Genomic DNA, 19,720 nt, shown 5'->3' with positions numbered 1-19,720 from the left:
TCATCTGGAAAGAAACTTGTGAACTGGTAGATTTTAAAAATTTTTTCTTAATCATTGTAAGTTTATTTTAATATTGATAAATGCTGTATACTGTGCTGCGGTGAGAAGAAATAAGCCCAGGTCTCAGATCCATGTTGGAAACAAAGCTCACGCTGAGATGAGGGGAGAGGGCACCATTGCATTTGGGGCCCCCTCACGTGCTGTACAGGAAGGCTCTATTCCCACTGCACAGCTCTATTCCCACTGTGTCCTCACAGACCTGGAGGTCCTCACCTCTGAGCCTTCACTCAAGCTGATTTCTTCTCGAGGACTTCCCTCCACACTTCCCCAGCTGTGTGGACCTCCTCCATCCCTCTAGACCCATCTCAGACACAGCCACCTCCATGGGAAAGGCTCCTTTGAGAGCATCCCCACACCTGACCCTTGCCTTCTCCTGAGCACCCAAACTTTGCACTTCCTGATTTCTGTATCAGTTTTGGTTATGTGTGCACTTAGTTTGGGCTGTTTAGTAGATTGTGGGCAAATAATTCCCTTTCATTCATCTTTTTATGTCTTACAGCTCTAGCGCATACCCGCGATAAACGGTGTTGAACTAAATCTGATGGTGTTCCCATGTTGAAGGGGCAGAGCTTGCTCTAGGCTTTCTCCTGGACTTTTACATAAGAACAACAATAACCGACCTTTACTGAGGGCTTCCTGCCTGGCAAACATCTATGTTGTTTATTACATTTGTCCCATGACAACTCTAAAGATGGTCTTATTATTGTCATCTCTATTTTATAAAAATAAAATTGTCATCTCTATTTTATTTTATAAAAATAAAATAGAGATGACAATAATAAGACCATCTTTAGAGTTGGTCGGAAAACTATAAAATAGTTGCACGGAACTATTTTATAGAAGGCCATTTAGAAAGGTGTGACTTGCATTTGGTCACATCACTAATAAATGACACATCAGGGTTCGAACTCAGATCTGCCTGCTTCCAAGACTCACTCACCTAACTAAAATGCTGGGCTGAGTCCACGCCTCTTCCCGCACCAGCCCCGAGTCCCCGAGTCTCCTCCTTAACTCCTCCCAATGCTGTCTTCCACCTCGGCCCCTTTTCTCAGCTTTCTGTCCTCTCCCTCCTGGGGCACAGCTCACTCTGCAGCTGCTCTCTGGAAGTCCTCAGTTTTCTACTTTTCCAAATTCTTTATCCCGCTCTGTTGTCCAGCATTCACTGCCAAGCTTTCCTTGACTCGCTTTCCTCTGCTTAAACTCCCATTTCCTAAGACTGTCGGATTATAGTTAGTTGCATTTGATTTAACTAATTCACACCAAAGTGTGAGTGACAGCCCTTAAAGTTCAGTGGGAACCTGTCATTTGAAAAGAGCATATTTGTCATCTCCAGAAACAGAATTTGAATGAGTTCCCAGCAAGAATTCCAAAATGTCTGAAGCAATAGCAACATTTTCTAATCACCACCTCCAAGGTGACCTTGTCCAAGTTGACTCCTTTGAACATTTATTTATTTATATGCCTGAAAGTCCAAACACATACATTTGCTTTAAAATTCTAATAAATTTATGGTTTTCTCACATGCTCCTTATGATACAATTCAATGGTCTCATTAATGTACATTTTTCATAAGGACATATTGTTGTTCCTGTTTCAGGCCAGTCTCTTCTGTCTCGGAAATATAGTGTTCATACTAAATCCCCTCTGCAGCCTATAGCCTAAGGAGCCCATGTCCAGCATCAGTGATGAGTGATCACTAATTAAGAGCAGAGACTTAATCCTCAGCTTTGCCTTTTCAGGGTTTTCCCAGAAAAGACCCAACCAATCAGACTCCTCTGGGCTTGGCATCAGAGCAGCTCCCTTCAAAGCTGTAGAACAGTGGTCAGGTGCAGTGGCTCACGCCTGCAATCCCAGCAGTTTCGGAGGTCAAGGTGAGCGGATCACGTGAGGTCAGGAGTCTGAAACCAGCCTGGCCAACACGGTGAAATCCTGTCTCTACTGAAAACACAAAAATTAGCCGGGCGTGGTGACGGGTGCCTCTAATCCCAGCTACTTGGGAGGCTGAGGCAGGAGAATCACTTGAACCAGGGAGGCAGATGTTGCGGTGAGCCGAGATCATGCCACTGCACTCCAGTCTGGGTGACAAAGCAAGATTCCATCTCAAATAAATAAATAAATAAATAAATAAATAAATAAATAAATAGCGAGCTGCAGAACAAAGGCCTCTGTCTGGCTCTGGAAAATTACAAGCTCTGCATAAACTTGGGTCTGCCCTGGAGGTCATCAGCTGTCAACATCTGGAACCTATTTCTCACTCCAAAAAGCCACCCAGACACAACTGACATTACCCGTGATTGGGCCCAGTGATGTGGTCATGAGAGCTTGGTGGAGGGACCCCTTGCTGATTGCAAGGGACTGGGGATGTTGGGTGAGGTCTGATTGAACCTCAGTAAACCTGAGCTAAGAGCACCAGCTAAACAGGGTATCAAAAATGTTTGAAATAACTTAACATTTGATATTTTTTAAAAAAGCACTAAGGGAAATACTAGAACTCTGGGGGATTTTCTTTATTCGCATTTTGATATTGTTTTTATTTTGCACTATGTGTGGGGGAGCATCATGTTATTTTCAGTGCTTAGGACTTCTACTCATTTACCTAGTCCTGGGCTGGGGATTGGAAAATCATATTTTATTGGATTAGAGTTGAGAACCCGAATTAAATGCCACACAGGGCCCCTCATGTCATCTTTATGCTTAAATCCGAGTGTCTAGCATAGCCTCTGGCACATGGGAGCTCAGAATATGCGTGGTGGCCCTGGCTGACCTTGGCTCTGCAGGCATCACTTGCCGCTGGTGTTATTGTTAACGAACCTGGCCATCCGCGTCACCTCACATGACCCCGTGAAAATGACAGCAGAAAATAATGGAAAGAGAAACCAACACCACCCTTACTACCCACTACTTTCTCTCATTCATCTTCCAAACTGGGACATTTGGGAGAAGAAGGGATGACGTCTTATAAATAATTAATAAGATGTAATTGTTTAACAACAGGTACACCTAGTTGTCCTTGACAGATTAGACACACGGCCACTCTTTCTCTCACTAACATTTTTTGTTTTTTACCCAGAGTATGAACATCTTCAATATCCTAGCTCTATCACTCAGCCCAGCCTCTCTTTCATTCTCACCTTATAGTTCTGCCTGGTCTCTGAAACACTCCCCGGAATCCCTATCCTTTTTTAAATTCTAGATGTCCAACTCTCATTAAATGTTACCATCCACCTGGATTTCACACATGGTGAGTAGAGGCAGAGCAAAGGGAAACATCAAAGACCATGCTCCTGCACCTTCCTCGATGCAAGGAGTCTCTGTATCAACTGTTTAACAACAGAATTTGATGTAGGAGGCACAGAAGTGATTGTATTTTCAGTCAGAAGAGGAGGCAATTCAGGCCAGAAACTCTTACTGAGCACCTGCTACTGCCACAGCCCAATTCTAGGCACTGAGATATAAATAGGAAGATGATGAGCTCTGATTTGCTGTCAAAGAAGGGTGAAGAAGTAGGAAAGCAATGAACCACAGCTGGGACAGAATGCATTTGTGATAGAAGTGCCAAAGAAAGAGAAATGGTACTGGACAAGAGGGAGTGAGGATAGTTTCTTTGAGGAGAAAATCTGTTTGGCATCACATTACGGAGGACTGAGGCAGGAGGAATTACTTGAGGTCAGGAGTTCGAGACCATCCTGACCAATATGGTGAAACCTCATCTCTACTAAAAAATACAAAACAGCCGGGCGCGGTGGCTCAAGCCTGTAATCCCAGCACTTTGGGAGGCTGAGGCGGGTGGATCACAAGGTCAAGAGATCGAGACCATCCCAGTCAACATAGTGAGACCCCGTCTCTACTAAAAGTACAAAAAATTAGCTGGGCGTGGTGGCACATGCCTGTAATCCCAGCTACTCAGGAGGCTGAGGCAGGAGAATTGCCTGAACCCAGGAGGCGGAGGTTGCGGTGAGCCGAGATCGCGCCATTGCACTCCAGCCTGGGTAACAAGAGTGAAACTCTGTATCAAAAAAAAAAAATATACAAAACAATTAGCCAGGCATGGTGGTAGGCACCTGTAGTTGGACAGGAGAATTGCTTGAACCTGGGAGGCGGAGATTGCAGTGACCTGAGATCATACCACTGCACTCCAGCCTGGGCAACAGAGTGAGACTCCATCTCAAAAAAATAAATAAATAAATAAAAAGTCAAACTAAAGTGGATGAAATTATTCTGTTCAGGAAGCCTGGCATGACATGATGATGGGGGCGGGGTGTCCTGGAAAGTTGAATTTGGAAGTCACGTGTAGGGTAGACTGGAGGTTTCAGAGAAACAGAAGCAGAAAGTCCATGTGGAGGTCATGTTTGCCATTAGCCATCCCAGACTCCAATTCAAAACTGGTGTCCAGAGGATGTAGAGTTGATAGGCAGCTTCACCACAACCAAAGAAGAATGATAAATAGCAATAACATGAAACTACAGAGAGAGTACGGCAGAGGACCAAACATGCAGCGGAACTGTCAGGTGTCCAAGTCAGGCATCCCTGAGAATACGTCACTGCAACTGGATGCCTTGGTCACCTGAGTGTCAATGGGGACCGCTTTCCTCAGCAGCCTAAGTCATGTCCATTTTAAAAAATGCAAGTGATTGCAGTGATGAAAAGTTTAATCTGTTGGTGAAGAAAGCAAACAAGCAGGCCGGGCGCGGTGGCTCACGCCTGTAATCCCAGCACTTTGGGAGGCCGAGGAGGGTGGATCACGAGGTCAAGAAATCGAGACCATATTGGTCAACATGGTGAAACCCCGTCTCTACCAAAAATACAAAAAATTAGCTGGGCATGGTGGCGCGTGCCTGTAATCCCAGCTACTCAGGAGGCTGAGGCAGGAGAATTGCCTGAACCCAGGAGGCAGAGGTTGCGGTGAGCCGAGATCGCACCATTGCACTCCAGCCTGGGTAACAAGAGCGAAACTCCGTCTCAAAAAAAAAAGAAAGAAAAGAGACAAGCATGCATTGGTGTCTTATTTGCATTCCCTGTGATTGGCATGGGTTACTGAGAGCTACAATTCAGGTTGTAGTAATCTCAGTTGTTTATAAAACATGCCTAAGGGACAGCTGTTTGGACTCTGGAGCAAAGTTGTCATATAAATCTTCAGTTTTATAATGGCAGTGATTTGGAAATGCATAATAAACATTACAGTGGCAATATTGTCATATTATTCAGAAATTCCTAAGAGAAGGTCTTATATTGGGACACAATTCACAGGATTACCAAATGGTAAAGCTGAAGTCTCCTAAAGGTAGCCTGGTTCCAGAAAACCAATTACTATAAAACTGAAGACAAGAAAAATGGGAGCAAAGCTTGTTTTTAAAAAATGTAAACTCGAGATTCAACAGATCGCTATTGATCTCTTATTATATTGCAGTACATGGGCCTAATCTGTGTCAAAGGCCATGAACCAAGAGGGCCATGGTGAGTGACCAGACAGGGTCTGCTGAGCAGGCCAGCCTGCAGTCTCAGAGACAACCAGTTCGAGGAAGAGAGTGACCAGCAACATGAGAGGCCTGGGGAGTCGAGAGGAGGGTTCATGGGGCAGGAGGGTGGGGAAGAACTACAGTAATAAAGACAGATTTCTAAGTGACTGCTTCTTAGGGTCCCCTCTTCCAGAAATACTGGCTCAAATAGCTGTGCCAGGCTTACAATCAATCCCCAAAACCATTAAGTACAATTGTATTTCTCTGGGGCATTTATAGCTGGTTCTTTGGATTTTTCTCCTTGATTTTTATACGTGTGGCCCTGTGTACAGACAGGTGTAGCATGCTCACATCAGTCAGTGAGTTTCCTGAGAGTGGAATCTGTCTCATTTCCATCCCCACCACAGTTCCTAGGATTGGCAGGCTTGTTCTGAGACTTGAGTCTCCTGTAGGAGGCAGAAGTGACATCTTCAGTGCACACAGTGTCATGCACAAGAGGTTATAGAGAGCACAATGAGAGGAGAGGGCGCTGAGCAAGCCCCTTTGACAGTTGGCACTGATGTCCAGCTCCTGCACAATCCACATCTCACCACTTCTCCCGAAGAATGGGCTACAGGAAGGGACAAGATCCCATGCCTATCAGAGAGTTGCTGGAAGCGGGGAGTAGTGTGTGCAGGACAACAGGGGAAACTCCACTGTCCTCCAGAGCACTCCAGTCTGAAACATAAATGCGCTTGCTTGTAAGGGTCTAAACCAGGCGTCCCCAAACTACGGCCCACGGGCCGCGTGCGGCCCCCTGAGACCATTTATCCGGCCCCCCGCCACACTTCAGGAAGGGGCACCTCTTTCATTGGTGGTCAGTGATAGGAGCACAGTATGTGGTGGCCCTCCAACGGTCTGAGGGACAGTGAACTGGTCCCCTGTGTAAAAAGTTTGGGGACGCCTATCTAAACCAAGTTTCCCATTCAGGTGTAAGTGAAGCTTTCATTGTGAACTTCTGAGAAATGGCATTCTTTGCACACAGACCTTTGACTTTCTTGATCCTCTCTTCTTGGCCCCACCACATCCTCTCTTAGATTTTTCAGTTCCTGTTTTTTGTCATAGAACAGCTTTGAGGAACTCTAGGTCTCCAGGACTCCTTGCTCCCTCTGCACCCCTCCCCTCACCTTGGAACCTGCCTCCTCCGGGATCCCCAGATTGTTTGTACCTGCTTTTTGGCGCACACCCAGAATCCACTGGGGTGTGATGCTAGCTGGTAAAGCAAGCCGGGGGTATCTGAGGGCCTTTGTCTGCCCCCTCAAATTAAAGAAAAAAAAATCAGATTTCAACCTGTTGCTTGCCTTTCAGCAGGAACTCATGCTGTGCCTCCCTCAGTGAGGTCACCCAGCTGCATCTCCTTGGATGCGCTGTCTGCAGCTGCAAGGCTTCCTCCCTGCTCCTTGGTGGTGCATGGCCAGGGCTGGCCCTGGGATTGAAAATCCTGCCCAGAGCACTCCATTTGTACTTGGCTTTCCCCAGCTCCCAGCTCTGTCTGAGGTCTCCACCTTCTGCTTCTGCAAGAAAACCTAGGCTCCCACAAAAGTTCCTGCAGTCCCAGCACCACTGCCCCCAACTTGTTCTTTTCTGTGTCTTCTTTTGCTTCACTCAAATGTCCCCTCTTCTCTAGCCATGCATCTCTCTAAGCAGCACATCTCGCCCCGACATATAACTGACATTGCTCATTTCGTCAATTGGAAAATTATCTCTTTATGCTTACTTAATTGCTGATCCTCCCCCACTAGACTGGAAAGCCAATCCGGGAAGATCTCTTGCTAGTTATTCTCAGAGTCTAGCATGGTGCTTGCCTCATAGTAAATATCTGTTAAATGACTTGAACAGACAAATGAATGATAGTACTAAGTACCCTGAATTTGCAGTGTTTCCATCTTCCCCCTTAGATAGTGAGATGCTTGTTTAGGGGGCCCTGTTCATTACTGTGCCATATTTCCATTGCCTATACTGCTTGATTGAGATAAACACAAGTTGAAATGAGTAAAATCAAATCAGAGGAGGCAAATCAGGACTTCAAAGGCAGCTTCGATACAGAGGAACTTAGATGGCAGCGATGTGCCTCAGGAAGTGGGGTAGGTAGGGCAGCTGAATGAGAACTGGGAGGCTTTCATGCAGAAGACGTGGAGTGAAATTACTGAGAGAAATCTAGCCTAGGAGTCAGGGGAAACAATGCCAGTCCTGCTTTAACTGGAGACGGGACCTTGGGTGAGTTACCTCTTCTCTCTGAGCCTTGTTTTGCTCATCTGTAAAATGAACAGGACAGACCAGATTATTTGTAAGTTTCCTTCTAGTGGAAACATCCCTTGGAGGGAAATTTGATGCAAGAAAATAAATGACAAGTAATAGAGACGGTAACAAGCATCTTGCTCTGTCTGGAGGCCCGTGGTCTGGAGTTGAGTCACTCCAGGCTGGGCTGCCCTGGCCCCAGATCCATGCACACTGCTACATGAATAGATACCACTATACCTGTGCATACCATACACACACCATGTGTACACAGAGCCACCCAGCCCAAGGCCTACTTGCATAGCCAAAGAAGAACCAGGTAAGGTAGGCAGGTAAAATCCCTCCTCCAGAAAAAGACTAAGGCCAGCAGGAGAAGGTGTTGGGGGTCCACCTCCACCTGTAACTCACGGAAAACCCAGAGTCCTAGGCAGAATTTCCAGTCTGGCATCTTCTTCCTCTTTCCTGAAAATAGAGCAGCGTATCCCACAGACACATCGAAAAAAATCCAATATTTATGAGGCAGTAGAAGCAAGCTAAATCTTTCTTCCCAGGTCTTCCATGGGCTAGGAAATGCCAGCATGTGATCCCCTCCCCAAACCAAAGACTGGCATTTGCAATAAATGCAAGTGGAAGTGAGCAAAATCAAATCAGGGCAGACAGATCAGGGCTTCACAGGCATGACTGGATACCCAGGAGGCAACCTCTGCGTGACTCATAAAGTGATGAACTGATGTGACAGGGATGTACAGCTCTGGAGCTGAGGCCAGTGTCCACATTTTTAAAAGATTACATTGTATATGGTTATATAAGTACCTACACAATAGACTCAATTTTGCCTCTTGGCCTACAAAGCCTAGAATGTTTACTTTCTGGCTCTTTCAGAAATTTTGACAACCCCTCCACTTAGCAATTGCTGCATCCTCCAGCTACTGGTAAAATTGGAGCTCTCACCACAGTCACCGGCCTTGAACTCTGGACTCCAATCCAGAAGACAGCGATGGGGACAGGGCAGAGATTCTCCTCTGGGTCGCTGCTCCCCCTGCCCTCATCCGGCATGCCCTTCCTTCTTCCCAGCCTCACTGCAAGACCTGTAACCGATTTTCTCTTCTACCTTCATCCTCACTGACCCTCTCACTCCCACTTCTGTCCCGTATCACTCCATTTTGGAACCCCCTACAAGGTACTTGGACACACATCATCTTGCATGACTAGCTTTTGCTTTATATTGACTGCTTCCCCTATGAGACTTCAGCTATATGAAGGCAGGAACCACCTCCTAATATTTTCTCCAGTATGCCCCTCCACACATAGGAGAGTGCTGGGCCCAGAGTGGCCATTGAGTGGACCTGTGCCACTGAGGCCAAACGAGAGAAGACCACTTGTTCTTCATCCAGGATCAATCTCCACTGTGCACAAATCTGCCATTTCTGGAAGGCACTTGGAGAAAGGTGTTCCTGCACAAAGAGAAACACTCCGTGCCATCCACCCAAGCCTGGGAGTGCTTTCATCATTCACACGAAAATAACACAAATCCGAACTCTATGGAAAAGCTCCAGGGCTCCTTGTCTGTTTCATTCTCTCATCTAGAGGATGTCCCCAGCAGGGCGAGACAAGGAACTGGGACTTTTAAAGCATGTGAATTTTTTTTTTTCCTGAACCTGTAATTACCTAAGGTTCAGCAAGCATTTAGGCAGGAGAAGAAAAAAAGTAGGCAGTAAAAAAAGAGGGAGTCAGATGTTTTGCTGTTCTTGTACCCAACTGCAGCCTGCTTTCTGGGCATCGGTTACCAAAGCCGGTAGATTATAAACTCAGGGATGGTTTCCTCCCATGGGAACCAAGAAGCAACATCTGGATAAAAGGCTTGGGAGAGGTTCCTTGATTTTATCTCCTCAGGAAGGTAAAGGCTATGGAAATAAATAACAGCAGAGAAGCAGGGAGGGGTGGGAGGGGAAAGGAAAGGTAGCCTGGGGAAGAGTCTTGACTCTCAGAGCCCTTCCCTGCTAATCATGTCAAAAGGCAAAGCAGGATGGCTGGAGTGCAGTAGTGGAGCCTGCTTCCAGAAGCATAGCAACGGGTGTACTGAGAATATGGAGAGATGGAGATACTCTCAACTGCCTAGTGGGAGCTTCCCACAATGCTGCAGGGCAGATCCCATACCACATCACTGGGCCCCAGGATCAAAGGTTGCAACAGGGGACTGGGGTGCCCGACTCCAGGGTTCCCTTTTGGACCACTCGAGTCACCTGGATGCATGAAAGGCTTGGGGGGCTGCTCTCTCAGTATTGCTTGAGCCATAAGGAATAAACCTGCAGGTCAAAGGTGGTGACATATCTTGTTTTTAAGGGAAGCTGGAGCCCTAGTGGTTACTTCCCTGTCCCAATCACTAGGTGTGTGCTGAACTACAAACATTAGCTTTAAAGGCAGAGAAGGCTTGAAGGTGAGACTGTGTAAAGTTGAGCTCTGGCAAGATGCCCTGCTTTTCGGCAGACTGTAAATTATAAATAAATAAAGTGTCTCTGTTCTTCTTCCTTTGCCTAAGCATGCAATGAAAATCAACAGAGCTCTGACTGCACAATCCTTCTGTTTCCTCCTCAGGTTTGGTGTTAAAAGTTCCTGGATAGAAATGACTCTGGGTACTCACAGACCCTGGCTTTCCTTATCGTGCTGACCTTTTAATTTAAACCCACAGTTCCCAGGCACTGATTTAGTAGATCACCCCTCACCCACAGGGAGACCTGGACACACCCTGAGAGCTAGCCATGAAGCTCACTGTTGTCCTGGGAAAGATGGGATTCCAAGCCAACAGCCCACCCTAGTGAGGATGTAAAACAGCCCCAGCTTTGGATTATTCAGCAGAAAAAAACAACAGCAGGAATCCAGAACCCCAGGGATTCTTATCAGTTGATAGCTAATCCCAGAGAGAAATGCCAGCTAGCATTACGCCAACTGCAGTGTTTTGCCACAGCCTTCCAGTGACAAGGGAACAAGGGGATTTGTTCTGAGTTTAGGGATTACTTGGGGCAAGGCCACGATCTGTAGAAAACAGCTTTTAACGTGAACAAGCAAATCCCTCCATTTGGCGTCTCACTGTTGCTGTTGCCATAAAGACATCGCGTGCTCCTCTGCCATGCCAGCAGGGCAGTGAACAACCCGCACAGGTCCCTCTGTGACTTGCACACTGGGGCTGCCAGGAGTGCTTCTGTGAACGGGTTTCATGTCTGTGAGAATCAGGCTTGTTTCTCAGAACTGCTGAGAGCCATCGTGCAGAGGGCTTAAAACCTGCAAACGAAGGAAAGAAAGCCATTGCCGGGAGATCCAGCCAGACTGTCAGGGTTCTGATCCCCCTTTTCCTTTTAGTGTCCTCCACACTCCAGGCTGCCCATAAGGGCTGATACTACTGCTTCAGAGAGCATGCCACAGGGGCGTCCGTGCCATCGACAGCCTGGAAAGCAGAGTTCACCCACCATGGTCTATGAGGCACCAAGGGGTGCCTTGGAAAGATGTCGCCGAGCAAATCATGAGCTTCCCAAGTTTCCTCTGACCCCAGTCAATGCGTTTGCTCTGACTTCAAAACCAGAAACAGCCAGTGACAGACTATTTTTAAAAATTTCAGAAATATATCAGCTGCAGAAAAACTAACACTTGCCTCAACAAAGTAACCTTTTATTTCCTGGGATAAAAATAAAGAGAATAAATTATCAGAAGTATTCCTCCAATATCATTAAAATGCTTTTCGAAGAAAGTTACAAGAATTGTTTAAGGCGCACAGAAAAAGTCAGATTTGCCTTTCTTCCAGAACATTCTCTGCCCTAGACACAAAGCACCAATACCACATCCCAGAAAAATCAGAGGCTTGGAGACACAAGAACCAGAACAGCCCATACCAAGATCTCTGGCTCTAATATAAGTATCACAGAAAAACATCAGGTCAACTCTCTCTTCCATAAATACAACATGTATCTTGAAAATATATCCAAAATATCTCTATCTGAACTACAGTACAAAAAGCCACTTACCAGCCATAAAAATAATATTTTCCCCTATACTCAAATATAATCATATGTAAAGCAAACTTGGAACACATGGATGGAGGGGTTACATAATCTCTTGGGATCTGGGCTATTTAGAGACATTTTTGTTTGGGTTATCCCTCTGCTGGGTATAGGCTACAAATACATCCATCTCACAGCGCTCACCATTTCAACAGCTCCTGCGTCATGGAATGTGGTACTTTTTAAAAATAGGCGACCCTTGGGTGTCATGGAAAGAAGAGGGAAAATGGGGGGATGGAGGGAGGGAGGAAGGGAGAAAGGAGAGAAGTGAAAGGAGAGGGTAGACTGAGGTTACAGTGTGGCTTCCAATACTCTGCGGTATAATGTAGATACCCATGTTCAGCAAGCCTCCCATTCCCTACCCCACTGCCAGCAGTCTGCCTCAATCTCCATTTACAAATCTGTTTCCCGGCTGGCGTCCAGGCAGAGGGCATACAGGGACCTCCGCAAGTCCACGTTGCTCTTGGCCTTGACATTACACTTCTCCAGGGGACAGCTGTCCCTTCGGGCACTGTCTGCATTCTCCAGGGTCCCCCCAGCCTTGCAGAAGGATCCCCTGCTCCCGCTGACCTTCCGCTGGACTCCTCTGTCCAGCCCCGGCCCCTGGCTCTGAATGCCCTGCTCTTCCTTAAGGACTGCCGGCTCCTCGTGGTCCGTCTCCCGGTGGTAGAAGTAGTTAAAGTTGGAGACGATGACGGGCACAGGTAGGGCAATGGTGAGGACCCCGGCAATGGCACACAGCGAGCCCACGATCTTGCCCCCCACAGTGACGGGCCTCATGTCCCCGTAGCCCACAGTGGTCATGGTGACCACTGCCCACCAGAAGGCATCCGGGATGCTGGAGAAGTGGGTCCCCTGGTTGTCAGCCTCCGCGAAGTAGACGGCACTGGAGAAGAGAATGACCCCGATGAAGAGGAAGAAGATGAGCAGCCCCAGCTCCCTCATGGAGGCCTGCAAGGTCTTGCCCAGGATCTGCAGCCCCTTGGAGTGGCGGGAGAGCTTGAAGATGCGGAACACCCGGACCAGGCGGATGACTCTGAGGATGGCCAGGGACATGGCCTGCTGCCCATTCTGGCTGCCTCCTCCGCCCCCTGGCTGCTGCTCTGCCAGCTCGGTGCCCAGGGTGATGAAGTAGGGGAAGATGGCCACCACGTCGATGATGTTCATGATGTTCCGGGAGAACCCTGCCTTGCTGGGGCAGGCGAAGAAGCGCACGAGCAGCTCGAAGGTGAACCAGATGACGCACGTGGTCTCCACAATGAAGAAGGGGTCGGCCAGGGTCCTGGGCAGGAGCGGTGCCACCGTGGGGCCAGAGGGCGGCCCCACAACCCCACTGCCGTTGGCCCCAGAGGCGGGCGCGGGAGGCTGGTGGGGCGCCGGGGGGTGGCGGAGCAGCTCACGTTCATCCCTGAACTCAGGCAGGGTCTCCAAGCAGAAGGTGATGATGGAGATGAGGATGACCAAGACCGAGACGATGGCGATGGCCCGTGCGGACCCAGAGCTCTCCGGGTACTCGAAGATAAGCCACACCTGGCGCTGGAACTCATTGCGGGGCAGGGGCTTCTCCTCTTCTTTAATGAAGCCCTCATCCTCGCGGAAGCGCTCCATGGCCTCGTCCCCCAGCTGGTAGAAGCGGATCTCGTCCGCGAACACGTCCAGGGAGACGTTGACCGGTCTCCGCAGGCGGCCCCCCGACTGGTAGTAGTAGAGGATGCCGTCGAAGCTGGGCCGGTTGCGGTCGAAGAAGTATTCGTTCCTCAGGGGGTCGAAGTAGCGCAGGCGCTTGGCGGGGTCCCCCAGGAGGGTGTTGGGGAACTGCGCCAGGGTGCCCAGCTGCGTCTCGAAGCGCAGCCCGGAAATGTTGATGTGGACGCGCTGGTGGTGCAGGGACGCCGCGCCCGGAGCCTGATCCTCCTCCGCGCCCAGGCAAGGGTCGCCTCCTTCCTCCTCGTCCTCCGGAGGCGGCCGTCGAGGCTGTGGCAGCTCCTTGGGCAGCTGAGGCAATGGCCGCGCTCCGGGGTCCGCGCCTCTCTGCGCGCCGCGCCCCCTTGGAGCCGGCTCCTTGGGCCCATCGCTGAGCCCAGCCGTCGGGGGACACTGGAGCTCTCCCCATGTGGCCTGGCCGCAGCCTGCCCGGGCCTCATCGCCTCTTCTGACCGTCATGGCCCCGCCGTTCTCCAGGGGCACCAGGGCGATCTCCATGGCGCGGGGGCAGAGGGCATGCTGCGCCCCAGCTGACCGGCTCCCGCGCCCCCCTACTCACGCTCCGCTGGCGCCTTGCTTCGGGCTCCGCTCCCGCGGTCGGCCGGCCCCTCTCTGGGGCGAGCTGGGGTTGCTGGTGCGATTCACTCGCTTGGCCCTGACGTCAAGAAGCCGCTGCCCTGCTCTCTGCCTCTCTCTCTTCTGGCAGCCGGTTACCAAGCAGCCGAAAAGCCTCCTTCCAGCAGATGCAACCTTCAGCCGCCCCTCTTTGGCTGCGCCGCGCTTGGCCTCCACCCTGGGCGCCTCCCCCTCCTCCTCCTCCTCCTCCCGCTTCCCCTCCCCCTCCTCCCGCTTCCCCAGCCTGGTCTCGTGGCACCGAGTGTCTCCCCGGAGGGCGCAGCTGGGGCCCCTAGCAAGGGAAAGGAGGGGCTGAGAAGGGTGCAGCCCCGCGGAGGGAGGGAAGGAGTGGGGAGGTTGGAGGAACAGGTTGTACCGAGAGCGCCGAAATTCCCAGGGCAACCAGATGAGAATAGCTCTGGATTTCAGTTTCACCTGGGAACCCGCTGGAAGCCGAGTGGACTCCAGGGGGAACGAAGTGCCTTGGGTTAAAGGGACGAGGCTTTGAGCTGAGTCGGAGTATGACAGACTGGGACGGGAGACAACAGTCCTTTTTACTTTGGAGAAATAACGATATTTCTTCGGGAAGAATTGCAGACGGGAGGGGGCGTGGAGTAGTTACGGACCTTGAAATACATATTATCAATGGAGAAGCTCTCTCTTCCCGTCTTCCTGCAGATCCACAAAAAGGTATGACGGGGTTAGAACCTTGCAGCATCCCCATACCCTGCCCTGTTTCCAGTAGGGACCCAGTGGCAGCCCAGGCAAGCAGCCTAGTCAGGAGATGAGCTGTCTGGTCTCAACCCAGCAGGACCCCTCCACCCCCTGCAACGAATCCCATTTGCAAAAGCCACAACAGGGAAGGGGAGGAGAGATTTTTACAATTCTGGTGAGAGCCAATCCTGTCTGGTGAACCTTGGAGCTAGCGACTGCATCAAGGTCCATGAAGGGGGCTGAGGGTGGAGGTAGTGTATGAGAGGGAGCCAGGGAGATATTGCAATCTCCAAGGCTGGAGAATTCCCAAGAGTGGAATAATAACAACCAATACTTAACTTGGCTCTTATTATGTACCAGCCCATTCTTAGCACTTTACAAATAATGTCTCTGTGTATTCCTATAGCAAGCTATTTTGTAAATACTATTATCATCACCATTTTATAAACGAAGAAACTGAGGCACAAAGAAATTGACAGACTCACCCAGGCTCATGCAGGTAGAAAGTGATGATGCTGGAACTCAAATTCAGAGTTTGGCCCTCATCTTCTATACTTCACTCCTCTTCAGAAATGCATAATGCCCTTTCCTGTTGCAAGCACTACCTCACTCTGGCATCTGGCCTGAGAATTTTAGTTCCCTGCTGCAGGAGGCGGAAGACGGCTGATATAACATATTCATCTTTCTAGGTTGGGACGCTAAAGAATCTTCCCCTACCCTTGTCTTTACCTCTACAGGGTTTTAGCAGGCATTGGTAACCAAGAGAAATCTGTTTCAAGCTGTATGTCTGTCAGTTTCTTGGATTTAAATGACCATAAAGTGGCTGTGTTGTTGAATGTCTGTTTGCGTTGTCTATTTTCGTTTCTGTATATTGTTTCAGATTTATATGCATGAAGTTAGGACCTCTTGTCAATGAATGTCTCTATCCACGGCAGCAGGGGAAGGGATTTGGAAACTCGGTCCCGGATGCACAAGTGTGTTTTGTAATTGTAGGGCATAGACATACAAACTTGGGTCAAGGTTCGAGAAGTATGTGTGCATGTGGCTTTTTAAGAGTGTGTACGTGAAGGCAGTTGTGAATTCGGAATATGTATTTTCATTGTGTGTGACTATGCATGTGTTTGGCTGTCTTTGCAGATGTGCATGAGTGAGGAAGGGCATGAATATGAAAATCAGTATGTGAAGGCATCACTAGCTAACCACAGAGCCTTCTATTTCCTTTCCCCAGATCTGTGCCATCCCTGCTTCATCTCCAGGGGAATTTTATTCTTCTCTGGCTCTGAGGTTGCCAGTCAGGATTAGGTTTTTTCCTAGGGAGCCTGGGACTTACTGAGCTTGCAAAGAGTGAAGTCAGAGATCCATGATCATCTTGTCTACTGATTCATACATCTTGTAAATATAAGGATGCTATATTGGTTCACATGGGTTCTCCTCAGGCTTCCCAGAGGAAAGAGTTCTCTGGAGCTTGTCTTTCAGGGGCTTTCTGGGAGATTGTTCCCTGAAGAATAAGAGTACAACATAAACAGTCCTGGAAAAGCACATAAGCCAGGCCTCCTTTAATGCAGTGTTTCCTTAAATCTCTTTCCCATGCATTTGCCAGTTCTCACAGGTTTCTTGCAAAATTACCTTCAGATGTCACATGTGGTAGCCATGGAGGTATACTGCTCAAATCTTTCTTAAACAAAGAACTTGCTTTTCAACTGCCAGAGTACAGTTAGCTGACAGCCTCCAGCTATTGGCTTGCTTGCTTTCTGGCTCTGCCTCAGCTTTAGTGCAGGGGCCATACTCCTTCCGGGCAGCCCTCTGCCAGTGGCTGAGCAGAGCAGGGTTACACAGACCTGGCCACTTCTACCCAGTGCAGATTTCCACTAATGGGCAATCTTTGCTCTGCATTTCCCCAGTAGAGTGGCCAAGACTTTGGAAGATCTACATTGCACTCTGAGTCTCTCTCTGTCCAACTCTGCTTTCCTCTACTCTTTCCTTTCACAAGTGCCAGATCAGTATCATAATCTGAATGCTTTCCCTAATGAATTCTTCTTTCCATCACTTTTATCTTTCTTTATTATCTCCCAGTAAACCTCTTACACTCCTTTCTCTATCTCTGTGTCCTCTTCCCGGAGCACGCATTATATAACTGAAAGCTGCCTTCTTTTCTATCTGTCTAATCCTATGAGGTTAACTCTTTCATAGCAGTGCTTAATGTGCACCATTGCCCGAGGATCTTGTTAACATGCAGACTCTGAACCAGAGTGGGGCTTAGAGTGCATTTCACACAGCGCCCAGGTGATACTGATGCACCTGTCTAGAGATCACACTTCAAAAAGCAGCTTCATTTCAGACAAACCCTAAACCATCGAAGGGACTATTTGCAACCCCTAGATTGCTCCCCCTGAATGAGATATACAGAAGAGAACAAATGGGAGGTTTTTAACTCAGCGAATAGGACTGTCCTAGCAGACCACAGGAGGGCAGAAAGTATGCAGAAGCAAAGAGAAAATTATAAGAAGTAATTATTAAAAAGTGATTATAAGTAAGGCACTCCAGGGAAAGAGAGCCGGGCCAAAAGAGAAGAGAAAAGGACAATATGAGGAGGAGGAGGACACAGAATCCTAAATGCCAACTTTATTAATCCATTTCTAAAATATTCATTGAGTGCCTACTATGTGTGAGTCATTGTTCCACGTACTGGGAATACATTGATGACTGGGACAGACACATTTCCTGACCTCTTGATGGTGCATCCTGGGGAAGGCAGAGTACCCTGAGCATCTAAATTTACACTAATTGTTTAGTTACATTTTGAAGGGAACCATCTCAAATATGGGGTGCTGTGTGGATAGTGATGAGCCCGACCCCATCTAGGATGCAGGTGATGATGGAGATGACAACCGTTTCCAGGTAGAAGGAAGAGTATCTCTTGAAGTCCTAGGAAAGGAAGGGACAGGGTGGTTGGAGGAAATAAAAGAAAGTTAATGCAGTTGACACAGAGGGCTGAGGAAGAGTTCTCTGAGACTACCCAGAGAGGTAGGTGGAAGCCAGATTGCAAAGACCTAGCTAGATCATATTTCATGATGTCAGCAAGATGTGACACTATCTTCTTCCTTCCACTCTGAGATACTTTGCTTGTGCCTTGATTAAAGCAAATGTGACAATATGCTTCAAATTTAGCTTCCATTGATTGTTTTAGACCCTTCTCCCCTCCATTTCCCTAAGAAATAGATTGTCCTTATGTATGTATGCATGTATGTATCTAGCTATCTAGCTATCACATCTACAAATGGAATCTACCACACTATATCTGTCTGTCTATCTATTTACCAACCTACCTTTCTAGCTAGTTACTCTGTAGTTACCTATTTATCTATTTATAAATGATAGCTAGGTAGATAGGTAGGTAGATAGGGGAGAAAGAGAGAGCTAACAGAGTGATAGAGATATTTTGAAATCAGTAACCTTTTTTTGTTGATCATTGATTTTCCTTACAACGCCAAACATGGTGCCATGTCCATTATGCATATTGATAAATATGTACTGGATGCAATTTAATGAGGGGAAAGAGATTCAGCTGTCAGAACAGGGAGGGAGGTGAATCCTGGGGATAGGAACTGGAAGGTGGTTTCTGAGATTCGCTAAATATGCAAAGTGGTTGTGAAGATGGGACTTAACTAGAAAAACTGAAGACTTAATTGGATTGACAAATACAGGAAATGGTTAATTAAATTAGTTTTGACAATTTATTCAGGCTATATGCCACTGCATTATCTATCACTGCACAGACCACTTCAAATTTGTGGACAACAGCAACAGTTTCATATTTCAGACTGCATAGTTTAACTTCTTGTGTTTGAGACCTGAGATGAGTACAGCTCTTTTTATTACATGAGTAACAGAAAATAAGGAGACCTGCCAGATTTTCATCTAGGTCGGGGAAGAACTTTCTCTACTGGACATCATTTAAAGGGACAGAGGGAGGCAAAAATTATGTCACTAGTCTTTCTGTCAGACATTGATTTTACTCCTCTGTGGTACAGGGGGTTCAGAGGTGTGGGAAGCCCATCTGAAATATGAGGGGAGGATCCTAGTAGCAGCATGGTCTGACACACCCCGTCAGCCACGTAAAGATACTGGCCAGTCTGTCTAAGCTTGGGGCTCAGGCTCCCTCGGCTCCCTCCTTTCGAGAGGAAGAGATGTTGCCGCTGAGAGGACCACATCTCTAAAGCATCCCTAGCCAGCTCTGGCAGGGCTCTACCAGGAAACCCAGGCACAACCCAGAGAACCTTAGTAAGAGAAGTATACTTGGAGCTGCTTTTCCAGCTTCTTTTTTTAATTCTTCTGGTAAACCAGTTGTTCCAACTTACCCCCATTACACCTGTGCCTGACCTCCTTGACTCTTTCTTCCACTAAAAAAGAAAATTGAAGAAAATCAGCATTGTATCTTCTTCATGAGGGATGTTGTCGCCTCCAGGTTAGAGAAGACTTGTTTTCTCCAGCCCCTCCATGATTCCTTGGCCAGTATACTCCTAAGGAACATGGAGGCATTGGACATGGGAAACAAGGGGTCAGGACTTTTTAGGCTGGACCAGCGAGAGCCGAAGAGAAGGCAGCTTAGTCAAAATAAACCATACTGAGGCACCTTTCTTAATTACATAAACAAAGAGAACTTTATTAACAGGTCCTTGGTAGGCTGGGTCTGACTGCAGAATATTACAGAGTCTATAAATCCATGGTACATCCCTATTGCATGATATATGGTAAAGATGGACTCTCAAGCAATAATTGATCATATCAATTAATTAGCAAAAGAGTGAAGCTGTCTCTCACCGAATTCTCTATCCTGGATGC

General features: G+C 47.9%; 1 protein-coding gene and 1 long non-coding RNA gene across 2 annotated transcripts in view; both read right to left on the bottom strand.

Moving 5' to 3' along the window:
• The window catches only part of LOC101045854 (uncharacterized), a 76,277-nt gene that overhangs the window by 10,617 nt on the left and 45,940 nt on the right, over positions 1-19,720 (bottom strand). The window lies entirely within an intron of this gene.
• Positions 11,440-14,351, bottom strand: KCNA5 (potassium voltage-gated channel subfamily A member 5). Its single transcript, XM_003942178.4, has one exon. The coding sequence runs from the start codon at positions 14,045-14,047 to the stop codon at positions 12,239-12,241; it is 1,809 nt and encodes a 602-aa protein (XP_003942227.1). The 5' UTR covers positions 14,048-14,351; the 3' UTR covers positions 11,440-12,238.

Source organism: Saimiri boliviensis, chromosome 7 (assembly GCF_048565385.1).
Source record: "Saimiri boliviensis isolate mSaiBol1 chromosome 7, mSaiBol1.pri, whole genome shotgun sequence".
Taxonomy (NCBI): domain Eukaryota; kingdom Metazoa; phylum Chordata; class Mammalia; order Primates; family Cebidae; genus Saimiri; species Saimiri boliviensis.
Note: the sequence above shows the minus strand (reverse complement) of the source record. Positions and strands in the feature narration are given on the sequence as shown.